Source organism: Tasmannia lanceolata, unplaced genomic scaffold (assembly GCF_043159265.1).
Source record: "Tasmannia lanceolata isolate RefF3 unplaced genomic scaffold, GAP_Taslan_0.1 ptg000024l, whole genome shotgun sequence".
Classification (NCBI taxonomy): Eukaryota; Viridiplantae; Streptophyta; class Magnoliopsida; order Canellales; family Winteraceae; genus Tasmannia; species Tasmannia lanceolata.
The window spans coordinates 2,394,130-2,415,903 of NW_027518701.1; the positions used below are offsets into that span (position 1 = coordinate 2,394,130).

The 21,774-nt window shown below is 41.1% G+C and overlaps 1 protein-coding gene across 4 annotated transcripts in view; it reads right to left on the reverse strand.

The window, feature by feature from the left end:
- Positions 1 to 21,774, reverse strand: part of LOC143857128 (glycerol-3-phosphate dehydrogenase SDP6, mitochondrial-like) — a 46,929-nt gene that overhangs the window by 14,664 nt on the left and 10,491 nt on the right. For all 4 annotated transcript variants that reach the window (XM_077367415.1, XM_077367414.1, XM_077367413.1 and 1 more), the window contains 2 exons: positions 14,792 to 15,265; positions 13,427 to 13,758 (listed from right to left, as the gene is read on the reverse strand). In XM_077367415.1, coding sequence (XP_077223530.1) covers positions 13,427 to 13,758; positions 14,792 to 15,265 — 806 coding nt within the window. The remainder of the gene's footprint in view (positions 1 to 13,426; positions 13,759 to 14,791; positions 15,266 to 21,774) is intronic.

Below are 21,774 nucleotides of genomic sequence, written 5' to 3' on the forward strand. Positions count from 1 at the left end.
CTCCTCCCTCTCAGGTACCTATTCTTGCCTCTCCTGATGTTCCTTTAAATTCTCCTATTGATTCACGTACTTGTTTCCCGTACCACTGCACGTCCCATTTTAACTGTTGTATTTTATAATCGTCTCACCCCTAAGTTTCGCAGCCCTGTGTCTTTCTTGTCTTCTGTTTCTTTGCCGCAGTCTGTGCCAGACACCCTTGCTCAACTAGGTTGGGGTGCTGCTATGGATCTTGAGATGACCGCTCTTTAGGCCAATCATACTTGGGATTTGGTCCCTCTACTTCATGCTGCTCAGCCCGTGGGCTATCGTTGGGTCTTTACCATCAATTATTTGCCAGATAGGACAGTTGAGCGCCTTAAGGCAGGCTTGGTTGCCAAAAGATATATGCGGACATTCGGGGTTGACTAAACTGAGACATTCTCTCCCGTCGCCAAAATTCCCTCGGTTAGAATGTTGGTTTCCCTAGCCGTCAAAAGATGATGGCCCTTATATCAGTTTGGTATCAAGAATGCCTTTCTACATGGAGACCTCACTGAGGAGGTTTACATGGAGTAAACTCCTGGGTATGTTGCTCAGGAGAGATGTCCTCCTCATTTTGCCTATTTCGCAAATCTTTATATGATGCCAAACAATCTCCTAAAGCATAGTTTGGGAGATTCAGTGATGCTATTATGAGATTTGGCATGAAGCAATGTACGGTTGACCACTCAGTTTTTAGTCATTGGTTTGATGCTAGGTATGTCCTTCTCATAGTCTATGAGGATGACAGTATCATTACATGAAGTGACACAATGGGCATACAGAAATTGAAGGCCTTCCTGTAAAAAAAATTCCACTAAAGACCTTGGGTGTTTGAGATAATTTTTGGGGATTGAGGTAGCTTACTCTCGTAGTGGTCTCTTACTTTCGCAGACGAAATATGTAGTAGATCTATTGGATGAGACATGTTCTATGGGTCTACAATCAGCTGATGTTCCCTTGGACCTGAATACAAAGCTGCTTCTAGATGAGGGAGACTTGTTAGATGACCCTGACAAATACATGCTGTTGGTTTGAAAGCTTATATACCTCATAGTAACTCGCGGTAGCTAGCCAGTTCATGAGTGCACCACGTATCTCCCACTGGGCAGCCGTGATTCAGATTCTTCGCTACTTGAAAAATGCATCAGGAAAAGGCCTGCTGTTCAAGAGACATGGACATGAGAAGTTGGAAGGATTTTGTGATGCAGACTGGGCAGGGTCACCAACAGATAGGAGATCCACCACTGTATAATGTACCTTTGTAGGGGGTAACTTATTTTTGTGGAAAAGTATGAAGCAATACGCAATAGCCAAGTCAAGTGCAGAAGCAGAATATTGAGCCATGTCACATACAAGTGGAGAGCTTATCTGGTTGCGCTCTCTCCTATCTGAGATTGGTTTCTCTTCCTCATCCCCAGCTCAGCTATATTATGACAATAAGGCTGATATCCATATTACTACCAACCCGGTTTTTCAAGAGAATCAAGCACATAGAGGTGGACTGTCATTTCATACGTCAGAGAATCCAAAAGGGACAGATATGCACTACCTTCACTCGATCGGTGGATCAACTAGCTGATGTGCTTACCAAGTCATAGAGTAAAGCAAAACTAAATGATATACACATTCCATCTTGAGGGAGAGTGTTTGAAGATGTATATGGGTCTTAAGGGTGGGTAGTTTTGTCATTGTACTCATCTTTACACACACACACACACTAGTGTAGGGGAGAGATCCCTAGCTCAATCTTTCTTCTCATTCTCTTCTCTCCTCTCTCAACATTGAGAAAGCCTATGAACGCTTTGCCTGACAGTTTTTGGATTATTTTCTAGATAGGCTGGGCTTCAAGACGAGGTGGAGAAGATGGATAAGGAGTTGCGTTTCGCTTGCTTGGCTCCCCATCCTTGTCCATGAGTCGTGTAAGGGATTCTTTAGAAATTCTAAGTATTACAACGAAAAAATCCTCTATCCTCATTCATAATCACAACTATGGCAAAGGTGCTTAGCAAGATTTTATACAAGGCTAACAAGGGTGATCTATTCAATCGGTTAAAAATTGACCCATCTGATCAGTAGATTAGTCATCTTCAGCATAAACATGATACCCTCATCTTCTGTGGGGCTTTGGAGAGTCAGGATAGTAACCTTAAGGGTGTCCTCAAATGCTAAGAGGGGGTCCTAGACAACAAATCAACTTGTAAAAGTCAGTTGTGATGGGGGTTTCAGGTTGAGATGCTGGTTAATGAGAGGATAGTTGGTATTTTTTAAAGTGGGGTGGAATGTCTGCCTTCTTACTAAATTTTCCTTCTTATTTGTGTGGGCATACCTTCTAAAGCCCTTAAAGTTTCAATTATCGAGAGATTCAAGCATAAGTTATCGTCTTGGAAGAAAGTGTGCTCTCTTGGTGGGAGGATTGCCTATGATTAAATTGACTTTGGCTAATCTGCCAATTTATTATATGTCAATGTTTCATTGTCCGCAACTATAATTGACACATCGAAAAGACTTCGAAGAGATTATCTTTGAAATGATGGGGAAGAACATAGGAGATGTAACTTGGCTAAAAATAGGTCCACCATTTGTAAACCAAAAGAGGGGCATGAAATTAAATACCCAAGATAGATGAATAGAGCTCTTCTTGCTAAATGACTGGATATCGAAGAAAAGGATCATAGTTTATGGACAGTTGTTACTACTAGAATGCCAACGAGTTTCCAAAGGGCATTTGATTTAGCGTTAGGATGGTAATAGAGTGAAACCCTGCTATGACAAGTGGTGTATAGATCGTCCCCTCAAGGCTACATTCCCTCACCTATTCAAGGCTACGGTCAATAGAAAAGCAAGCATGGTGGATTCATATGTGGTCACATATGGTGTCACTGCATGGTATTGTGGGAGCCAAAATTGCATGTCTACAGGTATGTTCCATTCCGTAGGAACTTTTTTCACTGGAAGATTAAGATTAAGACAAACCTTATTGAATGCTTGGATGCCTCCTGTTAACAGGTCTTTAGGTCTTTCTTGTAATGTCCAAGGGCATACTTGTCTTTGTACTTCACTCTTTATTATTTATATTACATGAGTGAGGGGGAGAACCCTAACTCAATCTTTTCTCTCACTCTTTACTTTCTCTCTTTTCTCTACCTCTCTCAACATGGTATCAGAGCTCTAGGGCATGAATGTCTCCCGTCTCTGCGACACTTATTCGCGCTGGATGGGTCACAGGCGCGGTGATTCTACAGTCCATGATTACTACAGACAGTTTGTCTCCTATTGCCAGCAGCTGGATGCTCTTATGCCTCTCACCACTGATCTTACCACGGTAGCCAGACAGCGGGATCAGCTCCGTGTTGTTCATTTCCTTGAGGGTCTTGGACCAGAGTTCACTCATCTTCGACAGCACATCCTTGGGTTTGGTACTGTACCCACTCTTTAGAAGGTATTTTTACGAGCTCAGCAGTGTGCACTTGGCATTACTGTTCCTATTCCCGTGGATGTCTCGACTACTGCTGCTTATGGAGCCGCTGACCGCCCTTCCCGAGGAGGAGGCATTTTTGGTCGCGGTCGCGATACTAGCCGAGGCGGACATGGCGGCGGCCGAGAGGGTGGCCGTGGAGGTCGAGCTCCGCCCTATTGTACTCATTGTAGGCGTGAGGGTCACTATCACAAGACATGCTTTGATCTCCATCCTGAGCTGCGTCACACTCCATATCCTCGTCAGGGCCGTACTACACATCTTGCCCTTCCAGATTCGCTTGCTCCTATTGATAGCCCCTCACAAACACCACTGGCTACTCCGAACGATCAGATGGTCGTCTCCCGTGCCGACTATGATGAGCTACAGCGTTTCAGGTCTGCCAGCCGCCCTCCTACTGCTGGTCTTGTTCAGCCAGGTAGTTCTCCTACTTCGTTCCTCTCTAGTTCTAGCTCCTGGATTTTTGATTCGGGAGCATCTCATCACATGACAGGTACCCAGTCATCTTTACATGATTTTCATCATGTTGTTTCACGTTCTATTACTCTTGCTGATGGGAGTACCTCTCCTATCACTGGTGTTGGCAGTTGTTCCCCTTCACCAGGCATTACATTGTCATCTGTGCTCTGTGTCCCCAAGTCACCTTTCAGTTTACTTTCTGTTAGTCAATTAACAAAGCATCTTTATTGTTATATCTCATTTTTTCCTTCATATTGTCTTTTTCAGGATCTCTCGACTGGGAGGACGATTGGCTCGGGCCGTGAGGTGGATGGCCTTTATCGTCTCGACTGCACTCTGTCCCATCCGATTCTACATGGCTCGGTTGATGCATATCAGTGGCACTGTAGCATCTAGGTCACCCGTCTATGGAGCGTTTACGCAGGATTCCCTTCGTTCCTTCTTCATCTATTAGGTCTTTTCAGTGTGAGGCCTGTGAACTTGGGAAGCATCATCGTGTGCCATTTCCCTCGAAGACTGTTAGTCGGGCTTCACACCCATTTGCTCTTGTTCATTCTGATGTATGGGGTCTTGCGAGGACTACCTCTTTATTTGGATTTCGCTATTTTGTGGTCTTTATTGATAACTATTCACGTATGACATGGACTTATTTAATAAAAGATCGTTCTAAAGTTTTTTCTGTGTTTCGTGATTTCTATGCTGAAGTTAGTAATCAATTCTCATGTGTTATCCAATGTCTTCGCACTGACAATGCAAAGGAATATTTCTCTTACTCAAATGGTTTTCAGGAATTCCTCTCTTCGCGAGGCATTCTTCATCAGTCCTCATGTGCTCATACCTCTCAGCAGAATAGAGTGGCTGAGAGGAAGCTTCGCTCCTTGTTAGATGGGGCCCGGACACTACTCTTTCAGATGCGAGTCCCTAAGACCTATTGGGCTGATGCTGTACTCACAGCATGCTACCTGGCGAATAGGCTTCCCTCTTCGGTCCTTGGTGGCACCTCTCCGTTCTCGATTCTCCGTCCTACCTCTGACCCTTTCCCTCTTACACCTCGAGTTTTTGGCTGTCTTTGTTTTGTCCACGTTCTTGGGTCAGGATTAGATAAGTTGGATCCTCGGGCCGAACTGTGTATCTTTCTAAGTTACTCTCGGACCCAAAAAGGGTTATCGTTGCTACAGCCCTCACTTGCGACGATCCTTTGTCTCGGCGGATGTTACATTCTTTGAGACTTAGTCATTTTTTAGTCCGTCCATGTAATAACCGGTAAAAATATATATTAAAAATAGTCACTATGCAAGATTACTATTTAGAATTACTATTTAAAATACTGTTCATAATTACTATTTAAAATACTATGCAAGATTACTATGCAGAATTACTATTTAAAATACTATTCAAAACTACTATTCACAGTAGGACCCACCGAGTACTATTTACAAGTGGGACCCACATCAGCGGGCCCAATACTATTCACCAGCGGGTCCCACACAAGCGGGCCCCACACAAGCGGGTCCCACATCAGCGGATCCAACGCCAGCGGGTCCCACATCAGCGGGCCCCACACAAGCGGGTCCCACATCAGCGGGTCCCACATCAACGGGTCCCACATCTAGTGGAAAACGGAAATATCATCGCACCGACGAAAATAATAATAAACAAATCGTAAATAGTAGCAAAAATACTATTGACCGACGAAATTAATAATAAAAAAATATATTATTTACTATGCAAGTACTGTTAACCGACGAAAATAATAATTTAAAATAGTAAATAGTTTTTACTATGCAAAAGTACTATGCAAAAATACTATTGACCGACAGAAATAATAATTTAAAATAGTAAATAGTCTTTACTATGCAAAAAGTACTATGCAAAAAAATGTCTATAAATAGAGGAGGAGGAGGAGAAGAAAAGGAGAAGAGAAGAGAAGAGAAGAGAAGAGAGAGAGAGAGAGGAAGAGAAGAGAAGAAAGAGAAAGAGGAAGAGAGAGAGAGAAGAAGGAAAAAGAAAATCCACTACCAAGTAAGTCTTTTATAATAAGTCTCTCTTTCATGGTTGGTTCTACCACCTAAAATTATTTGAAAGCAATGATCTCTTTCAATGGTTGGTTCTACCACCTAAATTATTTAATGATCTCTTTCATGGTTGGTTCTACCACCTACCTATATTTTATTTGAAGTAATGGTTGGTTTTACCACCTATATGGATAAAGTAATGGTTGGTTCTACCACCTATATACTTAACGGTGAAATGCTAGCATAGTAACCGTAAAGTAAACTTTATCAACTTATGGTGAAATGAATAGTGACATGATGGGGCCCACATAAATAGTGACATGATGGGGCCCACATAAATAGTGACATGCAGGGCCCACATAAATAGTGACATGATGGGGCCCACATGAATAGTAGCATGTGGGGCCCACATGAATAGTGAACACAGGGAACCTTATTTTAGGACATAAATGGACACAGAAAGGACAAGTGTTGTCTGTGTGATATTAAAAGGACCTAGACTAAAATAAGTTGACCTATTTCACTTATTTGCCTACAGGAGCCATCTCGTCCTACTGCGACTATAAGAAAAGGCAGGTGACAGCTAGACCTTGTCTTGTAATGGTGTTCAATATAATTGTCTATGCAATGTAGCTCTGCTTATAAATTGCCTGATAAATACCTGCTTAGTGAATTTATACTCGCTTGCCTGGAATCAAATGAATTGAAATGAATGCTGGAATCAAATGAATTGAAATGAATGCAGGAAGAAAGGCAAAGGTAAGTAATTGCATACATGTTGCATACATGGGGGAAAGTGAAGGGGAACTTAAGGGTGTGGTGGAATCATCCTGGGACCTAAGGTCCAAAGGCCAACGCGAGAAGCGTGTACTGCCTTTCGTTGGCAAACCAACCAAAAAGGGAAAGTATCCCCGAGGGATAGTATCCCCGGCTCGGCAAATGCGAGACCGTAATCCAAGTCCATAACGTCACTACCTTCAGACAGGGGTAGTGGTTAGCCGTGCGGCAAGGACACCGGCAGAAAAAAATAAAAGAAAATGAAAAAGTCAGAAAAGAACTGACAGAAAATATTGTCTCTTTTACTTTGCTCGGTCTTTGGATGACCCTGCTTTGACGTTGATTCCTCCACCACAGGGGTTGAGGCATTAGATGGCGGAGCATTTGCAAATGAAGGAACCATGGGATAAGGGACTGTGTGATCAGAGAGTTCGTTCCTGGAGTCCTTGCATTTTGACGTCTTACGTCATGTATCATTTTTAAGTTGTAATAAGATTCTATCGGGAGCGTCGTTGATGCTTGTATAAAATAAAAAAATATTTCCATGATTGAAATTTCCTCTGACTCCGAGGAAGAACCTGAAGAACAAGAACTTGAAGCGAGAAAGCCACAAGAAGAGGAACCAGGGGAGGAGATGAAACAAAAGTATCATCATCTTACGGTATGTCCAATTTCGAGAAACGAAATTTTCATTAAGGAGGGTAGAATGTAATAACCGGTAAAATATATATATATATATATATATATATAAGGTATGTCCAATTTCGAGGACGAAATTTTCATTAAGGGGGGTAGAATGTAATAACCGGTAAAAATATATATTAAAAATAGTCACTATGCAAGATTACTATTTAGAATTACTATTTAAAATACTGTTCATAATTACTATTTAAAATACTATGCAAGATTACTATGCAGAATTACTATTTAAAATACTATTCAAAACTACTATTCACAGTAGGACCCACCGAGTACTATTTACAAGTGGGACCCACATCAGCGGGCCCAATACTATTCACCAGCGGGTCCCACACAAGCGGGCCCCACACAAGCGGGTCCCACATCAGCGGATCCAACGCCAGCGGGTCCCACATCAGCGGGCCCCACACAAGCGGGTCCCACATCAGCGGGTCCCACATCAACGGGTCCCACATCTAGTGGAAAACGGAAATATCATCGCACCGACGAAAATAATAATAAACAAATCGTAAATAGTAGCAAAAATACTATTGACCGACGAAATTAATAATAAAAAAATATATTATTTACTATGCAAGTACTGTTAACCGACGAAAATAATAATTTAAAATAGTAAATAGTTTTTACTATGCAAAAGTACTATGCAAAAATACTATTGACCGACAGAAATAATAATTTAAAATAGTAAATAGTCTTTACTATGCAAAAAGTACTATGCAAAAAAATGTCTATAAATAGAGGAGGAGGAGGAGAAGAAAAGGAGAAGAGAAGAGAAGAGAAGAGAAGAGAGAGAGAGAGAGGAAGAGAAGAGAAGAAAGAGAAAGAGGAAGAGAGAGAGAGAAGAAGGAAAAAGAAAATCCACTACCAAGTAAGTCTTTTATAATAAGTCTCTCTTTCATGGTTGGTTCTACCACCTAAAATTATTTGAAAGCAATGATCTCTTTCAATGGTTGGTTCTACCACCTAAATTATTTAATGATCTCTTTCATGGTTGGTTCTACCACCTACCTATATTTTATTTGAAGTAATGGTTGGTTTTACCACCTATATGGATAAAGTAATGGTTGGTTCTACCACCTATATACTTAACGGTGAAATGCTAGCATAGTAACCGTAAAGTAAACTTTATCAACTTATGGTGAAATGAATAGTGACATGATGGGGCCCACATAAATAGTGACATGATGGGGCCCACATAAATAGTGACATGCAGGGCCCACATAAATAGTGACATGATGGGGCCCACATGAATAGTAGCATGTGGGGCCCACATGAATAGTGAACACAGGGAACCTTATTTTAGGACATAAATGGACACAGAAAGGACAAGTGTTGTCTGTGTGATATTAAAAGGACCTAGACTAAAATAAGTTGACCTATTTCACTTATTTGCCTACAGGAGCCATCTCGTCCTACTGCGACTATAAGAAAAGGCAGGTGACAGCTAGACCTTGTCTTGTAATGGTGTTCAATATAATTGTCTATGCAATGTAGCTCTGCTTATAAATTGCCTGATAAATACCTGCTTAGTGAATTTATACTCGCTTGCCTGGAATCAAATGAATTGAAATGAATGCTGGAATCAAATGAATTGAAATGAATGCAGGAAGAAAGGCAAAGGTAAGTAATTGCATACATGTTGCATACATGGGGGAAAGTGAAGGGGAACTTAAGGGTGTGGTGGAATCATCCTGGGACCTAAGGTCCAAAGGCCAACGCGAGAAGCGTGTACTGCCTTTCGTTGGCAAACCAACCAAAAAGGGAAAGTATCCCCGAGGGATAGTATCCCCGGCTCGGCAAATGCGAGACCGTAATCCAAGTCCATAACGTCACTACCTTCAGACAGGGGTAGTGGTTAGCCGTGCGGCAAGGACACCGGCAGAAAAAAATAAAAGAAAATGAAAAAGTCAGAAAAGAACTGACAGAAAATATTGTCTCTTTTACTTTGCTCGGTCTTTGGATGACCCTGCTTTGACGTTGATTCCTCCACCACAGGGGTTGAGGCATTAGATGGCGGAGCATTTGCAAATGAAGGAACCATGGGATAAGGGACTGTGTGATCAGAGAGTTCGTTCCTGGAGTCCTTGCATTTTGACGTCTTACGTCATGTATCATTTTTAAGTTGTAATAAGATTCTATCGGGAGCGTCGTTGATGCTTGTATAAAATAAAAAAATATTTCCATGATTTTTACTTTCTTTTGCTCGTAGCGACACGACGGAAATCGGGTCGTTACAGTCCATCTCGTTGGATCCCTCCCCCTACACTTCAGGAGGATTCCTCGCATACTCCTGTTCTTCCTCTTCCGGTTCTTCCTGATCCCATCCCTGTTTCTACACCTCCGGTGTCCAGTTCCTCCCCTACAGTTGATTCCACTGTTATGCCGACGTCAGCGCCTTGTGCAGCCCCTCTACCTCCAACATTAAAGCAGTATCAACGTCGGACCAAATCTGTTGCTCATTCAGCCCCGCCCGAGCCATCATCATCTCAGCCGGAGATCCTCACTTCTGAGGTACATTCTGACTCTTCCATTGCCTCTCGCACTCGGTCTCGCAGTACTGCCCATCCCATTTCCTCTTTTGTGTCTTATGACTTTCTCACCCCTGTATTTCGTAGTTTTGTTTCGTCTTTGACCTCTATTTCTCTACCTAAGACTCTACAGGAGGCACTTGATCATCAAGGCTGGCTGGCAGCTATGGATCTTGAGATGCAGGCCCTTCAGGCCAATCAGACATGGGATTTGGTCCCTCTACCATATGGTGCTCGCCCCGTTGGTTGTCGCTGGGTTTATGCAGTCAAGCACCTTCCTGATGGCACGGTTGAGCGCCTTAAGGCTCGACTTGTTGCCAAAGGGTACACGCAGACATATGGGATTGATTATGGCGAGACTTTTTCACCAGTTGCGAAAATTCCTTCTGTCTGTATCCTGTTATCCCTTGCTGTGAATCATGGCTGGCATCTTCATCAGTTGGATGTAAAGAATGCCTTTCTTCATGGTGATTTGGAGGAAGAGGTCTATATGGAGCAACCTCCTGGATATGTTGCTCAAGGGGAGAGATCTTCTTTTGTTTGCCGTTTGAGGAAATCCATTTATGGTCTCAAACAATCTCTAAGAGCCTGGTTTGGGAAGTTCAGTGCTACACTTATTCGCTTTGGCATGAAGCAGTGCGCAGTTGATCGCTCCGTCTTCAGTTTTCAGTCTCAGGCTGGTTGTGTTCTGCTGATAGTATATGTCGATGATATCATTATCACTGGTAGCGATACAGGTGGCATTCAGAGGCTCAAATCCTTCCTTCAGACAGAGTTCTCTACTAAGGATTTGGGTCGTCTTCGGTATTTCCTGGGCATTGAGGTTGCCTATTCGACTAGGAGTATCTACCTCTCACAGAGGAAGTATGTTCTGGATCTTCTTGATGAGACAGGTTGTTTGGGAGTCAAGCCTGCCTCAACTCCTATGGACCAGAATATGAAATTACTCCCTGAGGAGGGAGTCCTGTTAGAAGATCCAGGGCGATACAGACGGTTAGTTGGTAAGCTCATTTATCTTACTGTTACACGTTCAGATATTACATTTGCAGTTAGCGCTGTTAGCCAGTATATGAGCTCCTCGCACTTCACACTGGGCTGCTGTACTTCAGATATTGAGATATCTGAAGAGTCGCCAGGTAAAGGGTTGTTATTTCAGAGGCATGGGCACCAGAGAATTGAAGGATACACTGATGCAGACTGGGCAGGATCTCCGGCTGATAGACAGTCTACTACAGGATATTGCACCTTTATTGGAGGTAATCTTGTTTCATGGAGAAGTAAGAAACAAGATGTCGTGTCTAAATCCAGTGCCAAAGCAGAATATAGAGCTATGTCTCATACGAGTGGGGAACTCATGTGGCTACGTTCCTTACTTTCAGAGATTGGATTTCCTCCTTCTCCAGCTCAGTTATACTGTGACAACAAATCCGCCATTTATATTGCCACGAATCCAGTCTTCCATGAGAGGACCAAACATATTGAAGTGGATTGTCATTTCATTAGAGATTTGATTCAGCGAGGCTACATATCTCCCGTGTTTACCAGATCTACAGATCAATTAGCAGACATGTTCACGAAGCCTCTAAGTAGAGCTAAGTTAGTTGATAATTGTAACAAGCTAGGAATGTTAGATATCTACATTCCAGCTTGAGGGGGAGTGTTAACAGGTCTTTAGGTCTTTATTGTAATGCCCAAGGGCATACTTGTCTTTGTACTTCACTCTTTATTATTTATATTACATGAGTGAGGGGGAGAACCCTAACTCAATCTTTTCTCTACCTCTCTCAACACCTCCTACACCAGGCCTTTTGGTAAGGTTAGAAGTATTTGAAAGTGGTACCCCTAGGATTGTTCTCCATGAGATCCCACTCTCACATCACTGAGAGTGTCCGTTGTGATGCCCCCATCCAAATTATGGACCATACAAGCACCTCCTTCAGTTTTGAGCTTCTGTTGCGTGGTGTGCTAAGATAAAAACTGTTTACCACCTCATTCACTGAATACATTCATTATTAATAGATGCTCTATTTGTTAGATAAACGTAGATTCGGTGGATTGTCTTTTGATACATTGCGAGATCATTTCTAACATTTGGAGCTTCAAGCTTTCGTTATTTGAGATGCATTGGGTTTTCCCAAGATCGTTGGCCGAGTTTGATTCTTGGCTCCTTTTACCTGTTCGGCAAGAGAGCACATTCTATGGGAAGCTTTGTCTAACAAGGGCTCTTTGGACTATTTGGAAGGAGTGGAGGAGAAAAGTGGTTCTCGGATTGTGTAGATCAATCACGATGATCCATACTTTGGTCTTCAATTTAGTTCTTCTTTGGGTGTGTTTGCAAGGGAGGACGTCTAGAAGCGTAGTAGTAATAAAGGAGCAAATAAATAATGGAGACGATACTCTTTGTCGATGTCTTCGGTTATTTCAAGTTTTCTTAAGTTAGATTTTGATTAGTTTATTTGGGACTTTGATTAGATTTTTAGTTAAATCATTTGTAGTGGAACATTTTATGTTAATGGAATAAGAGTTTGTGGTTTATTTAATATTCATGTAATGGTTTAAAAAAAAAAAAATTGATTTTATCAGGTTCTTGCTCGTAGCAACTCGGTTACGGAAATTGAGTCGTTACAAATTACAAGCATTATACAACTCAACTCAACTAAGCCTTTGTCCCAAACTAGTTGGGGCCGGCTAATGAATCCTTTAGAAAATTTAATTACAAGCATCATATAGAAATTTGAAAATCGAATAAAAATTTGATCATTGTATGCTTCCCTAGTCTGATCAAGTGAATAGAAATTTGATGACTCAGTATAATCTATAAAAACTAATGAAAGAAAGTGGAGAGAGAGAGAGAAAGAGAGAGAATAATGTGCTACGCATTTGCGGGATTGCTTGAATGTATTGCTTAGGTAAGTGGGTTTTGCTATTTTGCAGTGGACTTGGAGTTAGGAAGAGAAAAATATACTGCTTCTTCATTGTGGTTAGAGACAGGAATGAATAATGATCAATAGAAGAAATGAGTATCATTTAACTCGGCAGAGGCAGGCTGTTATTCGGTTTAGGGAAGATTGAGTAGTCTGTTGCTATTTAGGAGGCGAATGGAGATTTTCATGTTGCGGGGAGAAGGGGTTCCCAATGCGTTAAAATTACTAAAACACCACACAATCAAAGAGAAGCAAGTAAAGTAAAAATAATCAAGCAGAAACTGAAGAATAAGCCTAGACTTCTATCTATCATAAATGGGCCCGAGTTACAGGCACTCTGTGCCTATATCCTGGCTATATTATTAACTTCTCCCAGTTTGGAGTGTTCTAGTACCGATTTCGTACACAATATTTACTAGCATAAGTTAGCATCATATAGTAACATAAATTCAATATTTACTCTTTCCGATCCATTTGCATAGGTTAAACATTAACTTCTATCATGACAAGGCATGCATAGTTTCATACCTCAATATTTAGGTAGTCGCTGATGGCATGCAGAATGAAATCTATCTCCTCTTCATGTGGCTGTGGAAGGCTGGTTATTGTAGTGCTGGAATCTGTAGTTCCAGCCAATGTTTTACCTCGCCATGGTAGCATAAATACAACACGACCATCTTTGGTTTTGGGAACAATCAAGCCCATGCCTTCGGGAGTGTAATATTCTGGAAGAACCACATGTGCTCCACTGCTTGGACAGATAATATTAGCCACACCATTGTCAGCCATCTTTCTTAAAGCGTCAGAGAAAGGGCCACCAGCATTTACAACAACTTTTGCATGTACATCGAATTCCTTTTCTGTAGAAAAATCACAAATTAGATAGGGCTTGAAATCAGAGCGTAAGTAAAGAGATCAGAGTTTCGAAACACAAATGCGGTCCAAAACACGGCCGAAGCAAATATTGTTCGACTCAGAGTGGTGTGGTGCAGCCAAGTACTGAAGTGGTCAAAACTTGGTAGAGTCGAGGGAATTTTGATTGATTTGGTATGGAAAAAGGCATCAGACAAGAACTGGGCCAAGGTAAAAGGGAGTTGATTTGGACGAGCCGCCGATTGACACAGGTAGTTTTGAAACAGTGAGAGATAAAGGGTTAGTGTCCAATCAATGAACATTGAGACTTTCAAATTGCTACTCAACTAAATTATTTTACAGCAACAGTGCTAACAACTATGTTCAGAGAGTTGACTAGTATTAGATTTATTTTTTTATTTTTTCGTTACAGTCACAAAGGTTCATCAAAAGAGACGAAATAGAATACACAAGAATATTTTGAAGGTTGAGATTGCCCCACGATTTCCCCACAACAATATTATTTCTAGCCACACCGTCTTTAACAAGAGTATCTAGTCGTTGACACTTTTTTTATTTTTATGTAGGTGATTCTTAATCCAATACATGTGTAGTGTGGATTGGAGTGAGCAACATTGTGGATGAACCGTATCCCCAAAAAACAAACCAATAAGGTGACATCAATCATCTAAACAGATGCCTTTTATCCACTTAATGCCCAAATGAAAACTATTAGTTAACTATTTTTTAAACTATCGATTAGCAGTCCTCTAAAGCCCCTTGATCAGTTGGTCAGGACTCAGGATCACCTAGCTGGTGTGGCTTTTGAGCAATGGCCTGTCAATTGTAGGGCTCAACAGATATGGTCCAAATCGCTTATATGTTTGCCATGTGAACCAGCTTGGAGACAAACAATGAAAAGATAAAAGGTTAACACTAGATACTTACTTTCTCTCCAAATATCTTATACACAGAGTATATGTATATATACTTATGTATGTATGCATGCATGTGTATGTATGTATATATAAGGTATCATACCTGTTAAATTATCTCGTACATGGGCGCCAATGACACAGCCAGAATCCTTATCTTTAAGGAGAGATAACACTTCCGCATGGTTAAGCACCGCCGCACCAGCCAATGCAGCCGTGCAAGCTAATCCAACGTTAAGGCGTGAATCATCCATCTGCCCATCATAATACACCACTCCACCTTTCAAATTCCGCCCATGACATTCTTTTGAAAGAGTCGGAAAAACATCAACAGCTTCCTGTGCAGAGTAATACCGTGATAATCGCAAGATTCGTGGCCCAGCAACCAGATCATAAGCTTTCAATCCTACCCAGTAGTACACTACTTCGAACCAACTAAAACAAGGAGTCATGGTCGGTAAAGCACGGCACATGTGTGGAGCATTTTGAATAATACGATTCCTCTCTTCAAGTGCATGGAAAACCAACTTCAGTTGGCCATAGTCAAGATTGAACACAGCCTTTTCCAGATAGCGTACACCTGTTTGAACATAAACCACACAACAGGCCACAAAATCACTTATTGAGTTTCCTTAAAGAAAAACTGTAAAAGAAAAGAAAAGAAAAGCTGTAGTAAAATTACAAAGTCACACAAGAATTCCTCGGTTGTCATGATAGAAAAGAAAATTTAATATTGAAGGAACATAAATAAAACCTAAGTGTATATGTGGTGATGCCGAAATGAAGAAGATTTGTGTACTCATAACATTGATGGAGGTACCCTAGTAGAACTTATATCTGAAGAAACAATGAAATGTCTTTCAAAATGCTTATCTTTTGACAAAACTACCCAATTTTACAAGAATCAACCTTCAAAGAAAATATCTTATTCAAGTTGTCAAGTGTCTACAAAGGGTTAAAATTTAGTCAATGTGTAGACTGTGCAAGATAACCTAGTTTTAAAGTTCAATTAGAACACATTCAAAACCCGTCGAAATATCAATTTACAAACACATTGACATTTGCAATCGTATCCTACGTTAAGATCGCAAGATTTGGACACCCTACAGTCACAAATTGTTGTAAGTTGCAAAATTTTAAAATTCAGTTGAAATCACACCAACACTCATTGAAATTCTTTGATCTTCAAAATTTAGGTAAAATGTTTAGTCCCTCAATGACAACCTAATTTCTGAAAATCTATTAGATCATAGATTTTTTCATAGAAGTAAGATTTCTTATCTGCATTACCCTTAATTGAGTCAGATTTTTGTTCAAAATGACATTGTATAAGTTAAATTCCAAAGCATTGGATTAGATATGTATCTCTGTACCCCCAGGATCAGAAATCTAGAAATTGGATCAGTGAAAATGGACCATATCCAGAAATTTGAGATTTAAGATTGGAACTAAATGACATACAGACGCACATTTCTGACCGATCACATATGCGAAGATAGTGAAATACAGAAAATACACCTTTGTTCGACATTTCTTTGCAATCCTCTTTAAAATTTTGAGATCGGTTGTTTTTCTTTCATATTGCTAGCATATCTTACCAAGATTGCAGTAGAATTTGTCATGAATTCGTTTGAATATCAATGGGTCATGTGATTCTGTGCATTTAGCACATTTATCTGAACTCATGTGATTCTGTGCATTTAGCATATTGATCTGAACTCTTGGCATTTAGCACATCGATCTGAACTCTGGGAACTTCGAAACCAGGATCTATGAAAATAGGCTAGAACAGAAGTTATAGTATTTGAGATCATTTTCCTGGAGTTCTAGCGATCACAAATTTTCATGCGACCGCAAGTTTTAGAAAATACAATAAAGTACAAAAAGCAGATCTGACTATTGTTTTTTTCATTTGATTCGATATTTTACTATATTCATTTAGATCATTGTCAAAGTTCTACAGATAAATTGTTAGCTTTTAATTCCAAATTTAATGGAAAGAAGAGATCGATTCTCTAAATTGAGCCTGACATGTGCCTAACACATTATGATCCTGTAACCTGAATGTGAGCCCTTTTATTGGTGGTAGACCTGTGTCTACAAAGTCACTCTTCAGGTTTTACGCCCTATCCTAGGTGGCGACTTTAGGTCAACTTCTGAGAAGTTACAATCCATCTAACTTCTACAAAATGAGATAGAAAATAAGAGAATCGGGTAAGACCTTTTCTTTTCATTTAGCCCATCGCTTCTGGTGGCAGCGCCTACAGTAGCAACTCTGGTGGAGAAGTAATTTGGTTCCGCTTGAAAATATTTGTGAGGTTTTTATTAAATCTGAAACTATCATTTGTAAGTTAGATTACTCTTCGCTTTCCATGTGCTTGGAATGCTTATTTATATGCCTGCTTTGGACCTTAATAAGAAGAGTATGAGCCTCACCTTTCCTGAGATTTTTAGAGAAGAAGCAGGTAGGTGAAGAATATTTTGGTAGAAGGAAAGGATCTTATGGACTTCAAGATGTACTGGTCTTATTACAAAGGGGTTTAAGGAAGTCCTAGTGATAGGTTGAAATCCAGTGACAAGTGTTGATGACTAATCCATTTTGGTTAAGCATTTGTTACTCACTTTTTTTTTTTTAAATTGACATTTTATTAATTCCAAAAGAGTCAGATAGGGACAAGATGTCCCCCGACTGGAGTTACAACGTATGCTTGCACAGAACAATTACAGGACCAAGCTAGGTGGGGACGAAACAATAATAACAGAATCCCACAGGACCCCTTCTTTGGCCAAGGAGTCTGCTGCTTCAATTGCTAATCTCCTTCTATGTTCTATCCGAGGATTCAGCAACAGTACTAAGTCAACAATTTCTGCGATTAAACCTTGAATCCGCCATGGTCCTTTTGATTTACTTGAGGCCCAGCTTACCACATTGGCTGAATCTCCTTCCACTATTAAATGACCCACTGCATGCTCATGGGCCCATTGGAGACCAAAAAGGAGAGCGCTCACTTCGGCTTCATTTGAGTCACATTCCCCTACGGGGCCTGAGTAAGACATAATTAATGTTCCTCTATCATCCCTGGCAAGCCCTCCGATTCCCGCCTTACTTGGGTTTCCGATCGAACTCCCATCAAAATTTAGCTTGAGCCATCCCGAAGGTGGTGGTTTCCATTTAGGCTGAGCTTTCACCTGATCGCTCTATCCCATAATAGTGACCACGAATTCTGCGGGATATCACTTATGGTGAAGGGAATTTTCTTTTTTGATCTCATCCAGGAGATAATTTCTACTTTGATGTCCAATGATACCCGACTGAGATTTCTGCTTTGCTCCTCAAATATACAGCTATTCCTTTCTTTCCATATATTCCAGACAATGCTGTAGGGAATTGCTCTCCACAACATTCTACCCATGCCACCAAAGGGACCATTGCTCAAGTGTAGAAGCACTTTCCTAATAGAACAAGGACAAACCCATGACATTCCAAAAGCTTGCATAGCCTTCATCTATAATTGCGAGGAAAAAGGGCAATGGAGCATTAAATGGTCTAATGTTTCCTCAGCTTCCAGGCATAGAACACATCTACTGGTCAGTTGAAACTTTCTTTTTTTCAACTGATAATATGTGTTAATTCGTTTATGTTAACTTACCAACTTCTCCAAAAGCTTAAGCTGTCAGAGAAAGGCGTTATTTAACTTTTATACTTTAACACTCCCCCGCACGTGTGGCCCACTTGGCAAACACGTGGCACAGGTGGTCCCACTTTGGGCTAACCATCGCATGTGGATTTTCGCTAGCTATCCGAGAGGTTTGAACTTGAGAACTTTGGTTCTGATATCATGTTAACTAACCAACTTCTCCAAAAGCTTATCCTTTCAGAGAAAGGCGTTATTTATCTTTTATACTTTAACAGTTTATGTGCTACCGTCAGTAGACCCAAAGGCCACCACTCTCGGCGGGGGCAAAGAGTTCCAAATTTTCCTGACTAAGGAACTTCTACCTTTATTGATTGCGGTGAAGAAAGACTTCGCAGAGAAATCCCCATCTGGTTCTTGAGTCCATACTCTCTCGTCATCTTTAAAGTTTGAACAATACATAGTTTGCAACTGACTAAGTAGCTGTTGTAATTCTAAGAGTTCCGCCTCTTTTAAGTCCCTTCTCAATCTTAGGTCCAAGAAACCCCGACCCATGACATTTAGTCTCTCTAGGTAGTTCGCCACCGTTGCTTCTGGATTCGAGGCCATCCGAAATAGTCTCGGATAGGCATCTCTAAGTGGTTTGTCCCCAAACCATATTTCTAACCAGAATCTTACTTTATTTCCTTTTCCAACTTTAAATCGTACCAAAGGCTCAAAAATCTCTTTAGCCGAGCAGATTGACTTCCAAGCCCCAGAGCCATTTCCTGATCGTGGTGCTTTCGCTTGCCAGTCTCCCCATTCCACTCCATATTTGTCCCCCACCACTTTGTGCCACAGAGCTGATTTTTCATTTCCGAATCTCCATAACCATTTGCCTAAAAGCGACGTGTTGCGCCTTTGATTTTTCCAATTCCCAGCCCTCCATTCTTTTTCAGATTGGTAACTCTTTTCCAGTTCAGCAAGTGTTTTCCCTTCTTGCTTTTGCCATCGCCTTCCCAGGGGAAATCGCGCTGCAGCTTTTCAATTCTCAAGGCCACCTTCATTGGAACTTTAAAGAGTGACATGAAGTAGACTGGCATGTTAGCCAGGGCGACTTTTATCAACGTGATCCGGCCACCCAAAGAGATGTATTTCTTTTTCCATGTTGCTAATTTCCGCTCTATTCTTTCTATAACTGGGTCCCATTGGGCTGCTGAAGGGATCCCAAAACCCAGAGGCAAACCAAGGTAAGTGATAGGGAATTGGCCGGCTTCACATCCTGCAAACCGCTCGTACTTTTGCACCGTCTCCTAGTCTACATTGATTCCTGCTTACTTTTGCCAAAATTAATTTTCAGACCAAAGGTTAACTCGAACAATCTGAAGATACACCTGACATATGACACCACTGATTCCTCATTTTTTTATAAAAATCAAGGTATCGTCTGCAAACTGAAGATGAGTGATTTCTTCACCATAGGTTCCCGCTCTCAACCCTTGGATGAGGCCCAAACTTCTTGCCTTGGAGATCATTAAGCTCAAAGCTTCCACCACCATTATAAATAAATATGGGGCTGGAGGGTCACCTTGACGCAGGCCTCTTGAGCTTCTAAAATATCCTTCCGCAGATCCGTTGATTAAGTTAGAGAAATTATTCGCTGAGACCACCGCCTTAGACCATTTTCTCCATCAAGGCCCAAACCCCATATGACGCTGGATATCATCTAGAACATCCAAATCTACATGATCATAGGCTTTTTCAATGTCGACTTTCAGTATCAAACCTGCCTTTTTATCTCGTTTGACAGAGTCTATGACTTCATTAGCGATGAGAACTCCATCTAAAATTTGTCTTGAGTCTACAAAGGCCCCTTGGAATTGTGATATGATACCACCCGTTACAGCTTTAACCTTCTAGCCAAAATTTTAGATACAATTTTCGCCAAGCTGTGAATGAGGCTTATCGGGCGGAATTCTTCAATTCCAATGACACCTTCTGTTAAAGCATAAAAGATAAATAACGCCTTTCTCCAACAGCTTAAGCTTTTGGAGAAGATGGTAAGTTAACATGGTATCAGAGCCAAAGGTCTCGTGTTCAAACCTCCCGGATAGTAAAAATTCACATGCGATGGTTGGCCCAAAGTGGGACCACATGTGTGCCACGTATTTGCCAAGTGGGCCACAAGTGCCGGGGAGTGTTAAAGTATAAAAGATAAATAACGCCTTTCTCCAACAGCTTAAGCTTTTGGAGAAGATGGTAAGTTAACACCTTCTTTCTTCGGGATGAAGGCTATAAAGGTTGATTTAGCTGCTTCACTAAGTATACCTCTCTCCTGGAACTCCAAAATGAATGCCATGATATCGACTCTCATTATCTTCCAGTATTTCTGAAGAAAATCCATCGGGAAACCATCAGGACCTGGAGCTTTGTTTTTTTGCATCGAGAAAATTGCACTCTCCACTTCCTCTTCAGAGAAGTCTCTGCTGTACTGATGGTTCGAAATTGTAGGCCTTCTATTTTTGGGCGCTAGCTTACCTTCTTTGTATATAGGGTAGTGTAGTATTGTATCATCTTCTCTTTGATCACTTAATCATCTTCGTGGGTTGTTCTAAAGAATCGTTGTTGTCCGTTCTAATATCCCAATTTCCCTCTTAGTGATTGGTCATGTGGCCACTATGGCAATGGCATTTCCATGAGTAAGGAACCAACCTTTCTAAGAGTTGGATTCATATGGCTAGCTAGCTTCAAAGGCCTCTCCCCTTCCAACCCTCGAATGTCCCTCAGCTTTTTATCGTGACTTCCATCCTGTGATAAGTTCCCTCTCATAGTGGTTTGGAGATTTTTTGTTTTTTCTTTGGTTGGAGATGGGTGCCCTTCCACCAATGGTTGAATTTAGGCAACAATGGATACTTTCCTATGGCAATGAGAGAATTAAAGTAATGTGGACTGACTCTCCTTTTTTTCCATCCGACAAGACCTTTCCATGAGGACATTTGCAGATCATTGGAGAAATCTACTATGACATGACTTTAATCATTAGTTGGACTAGATGATCATGTGCACAGAACTATTAAGCTGAACTTAGATGGTTGTAGTATGGCGATTCATGTACCAATGAGACTGTGTTAGTTACCTAAGCAGGAAAGACTGATAAGACTGAATGATGATCATCTCATCCAATGTAAGGTTTGGAAGGTGATACAATCAGAACGTGCCACAATCCATGGTATGATGATCATCTCATTAAGAAGTTGTTCCCCCGGTTGTTCATTCTGACAACGTATAATGATGTGAATATCTAGGACAGTTATTCCTTCGAGGGAGGAATCCTATCCATATGCAATCCCTTCAGAAGGAATTTCTTCAAGCTCAAGATTGATATGATCAATGACATCAGGACTAAGCCGGATGTTGTGTACATTAGAGGCCATAAGTAGGATCATTGGATTTGGAGATGGTTCATCCTGGGAGC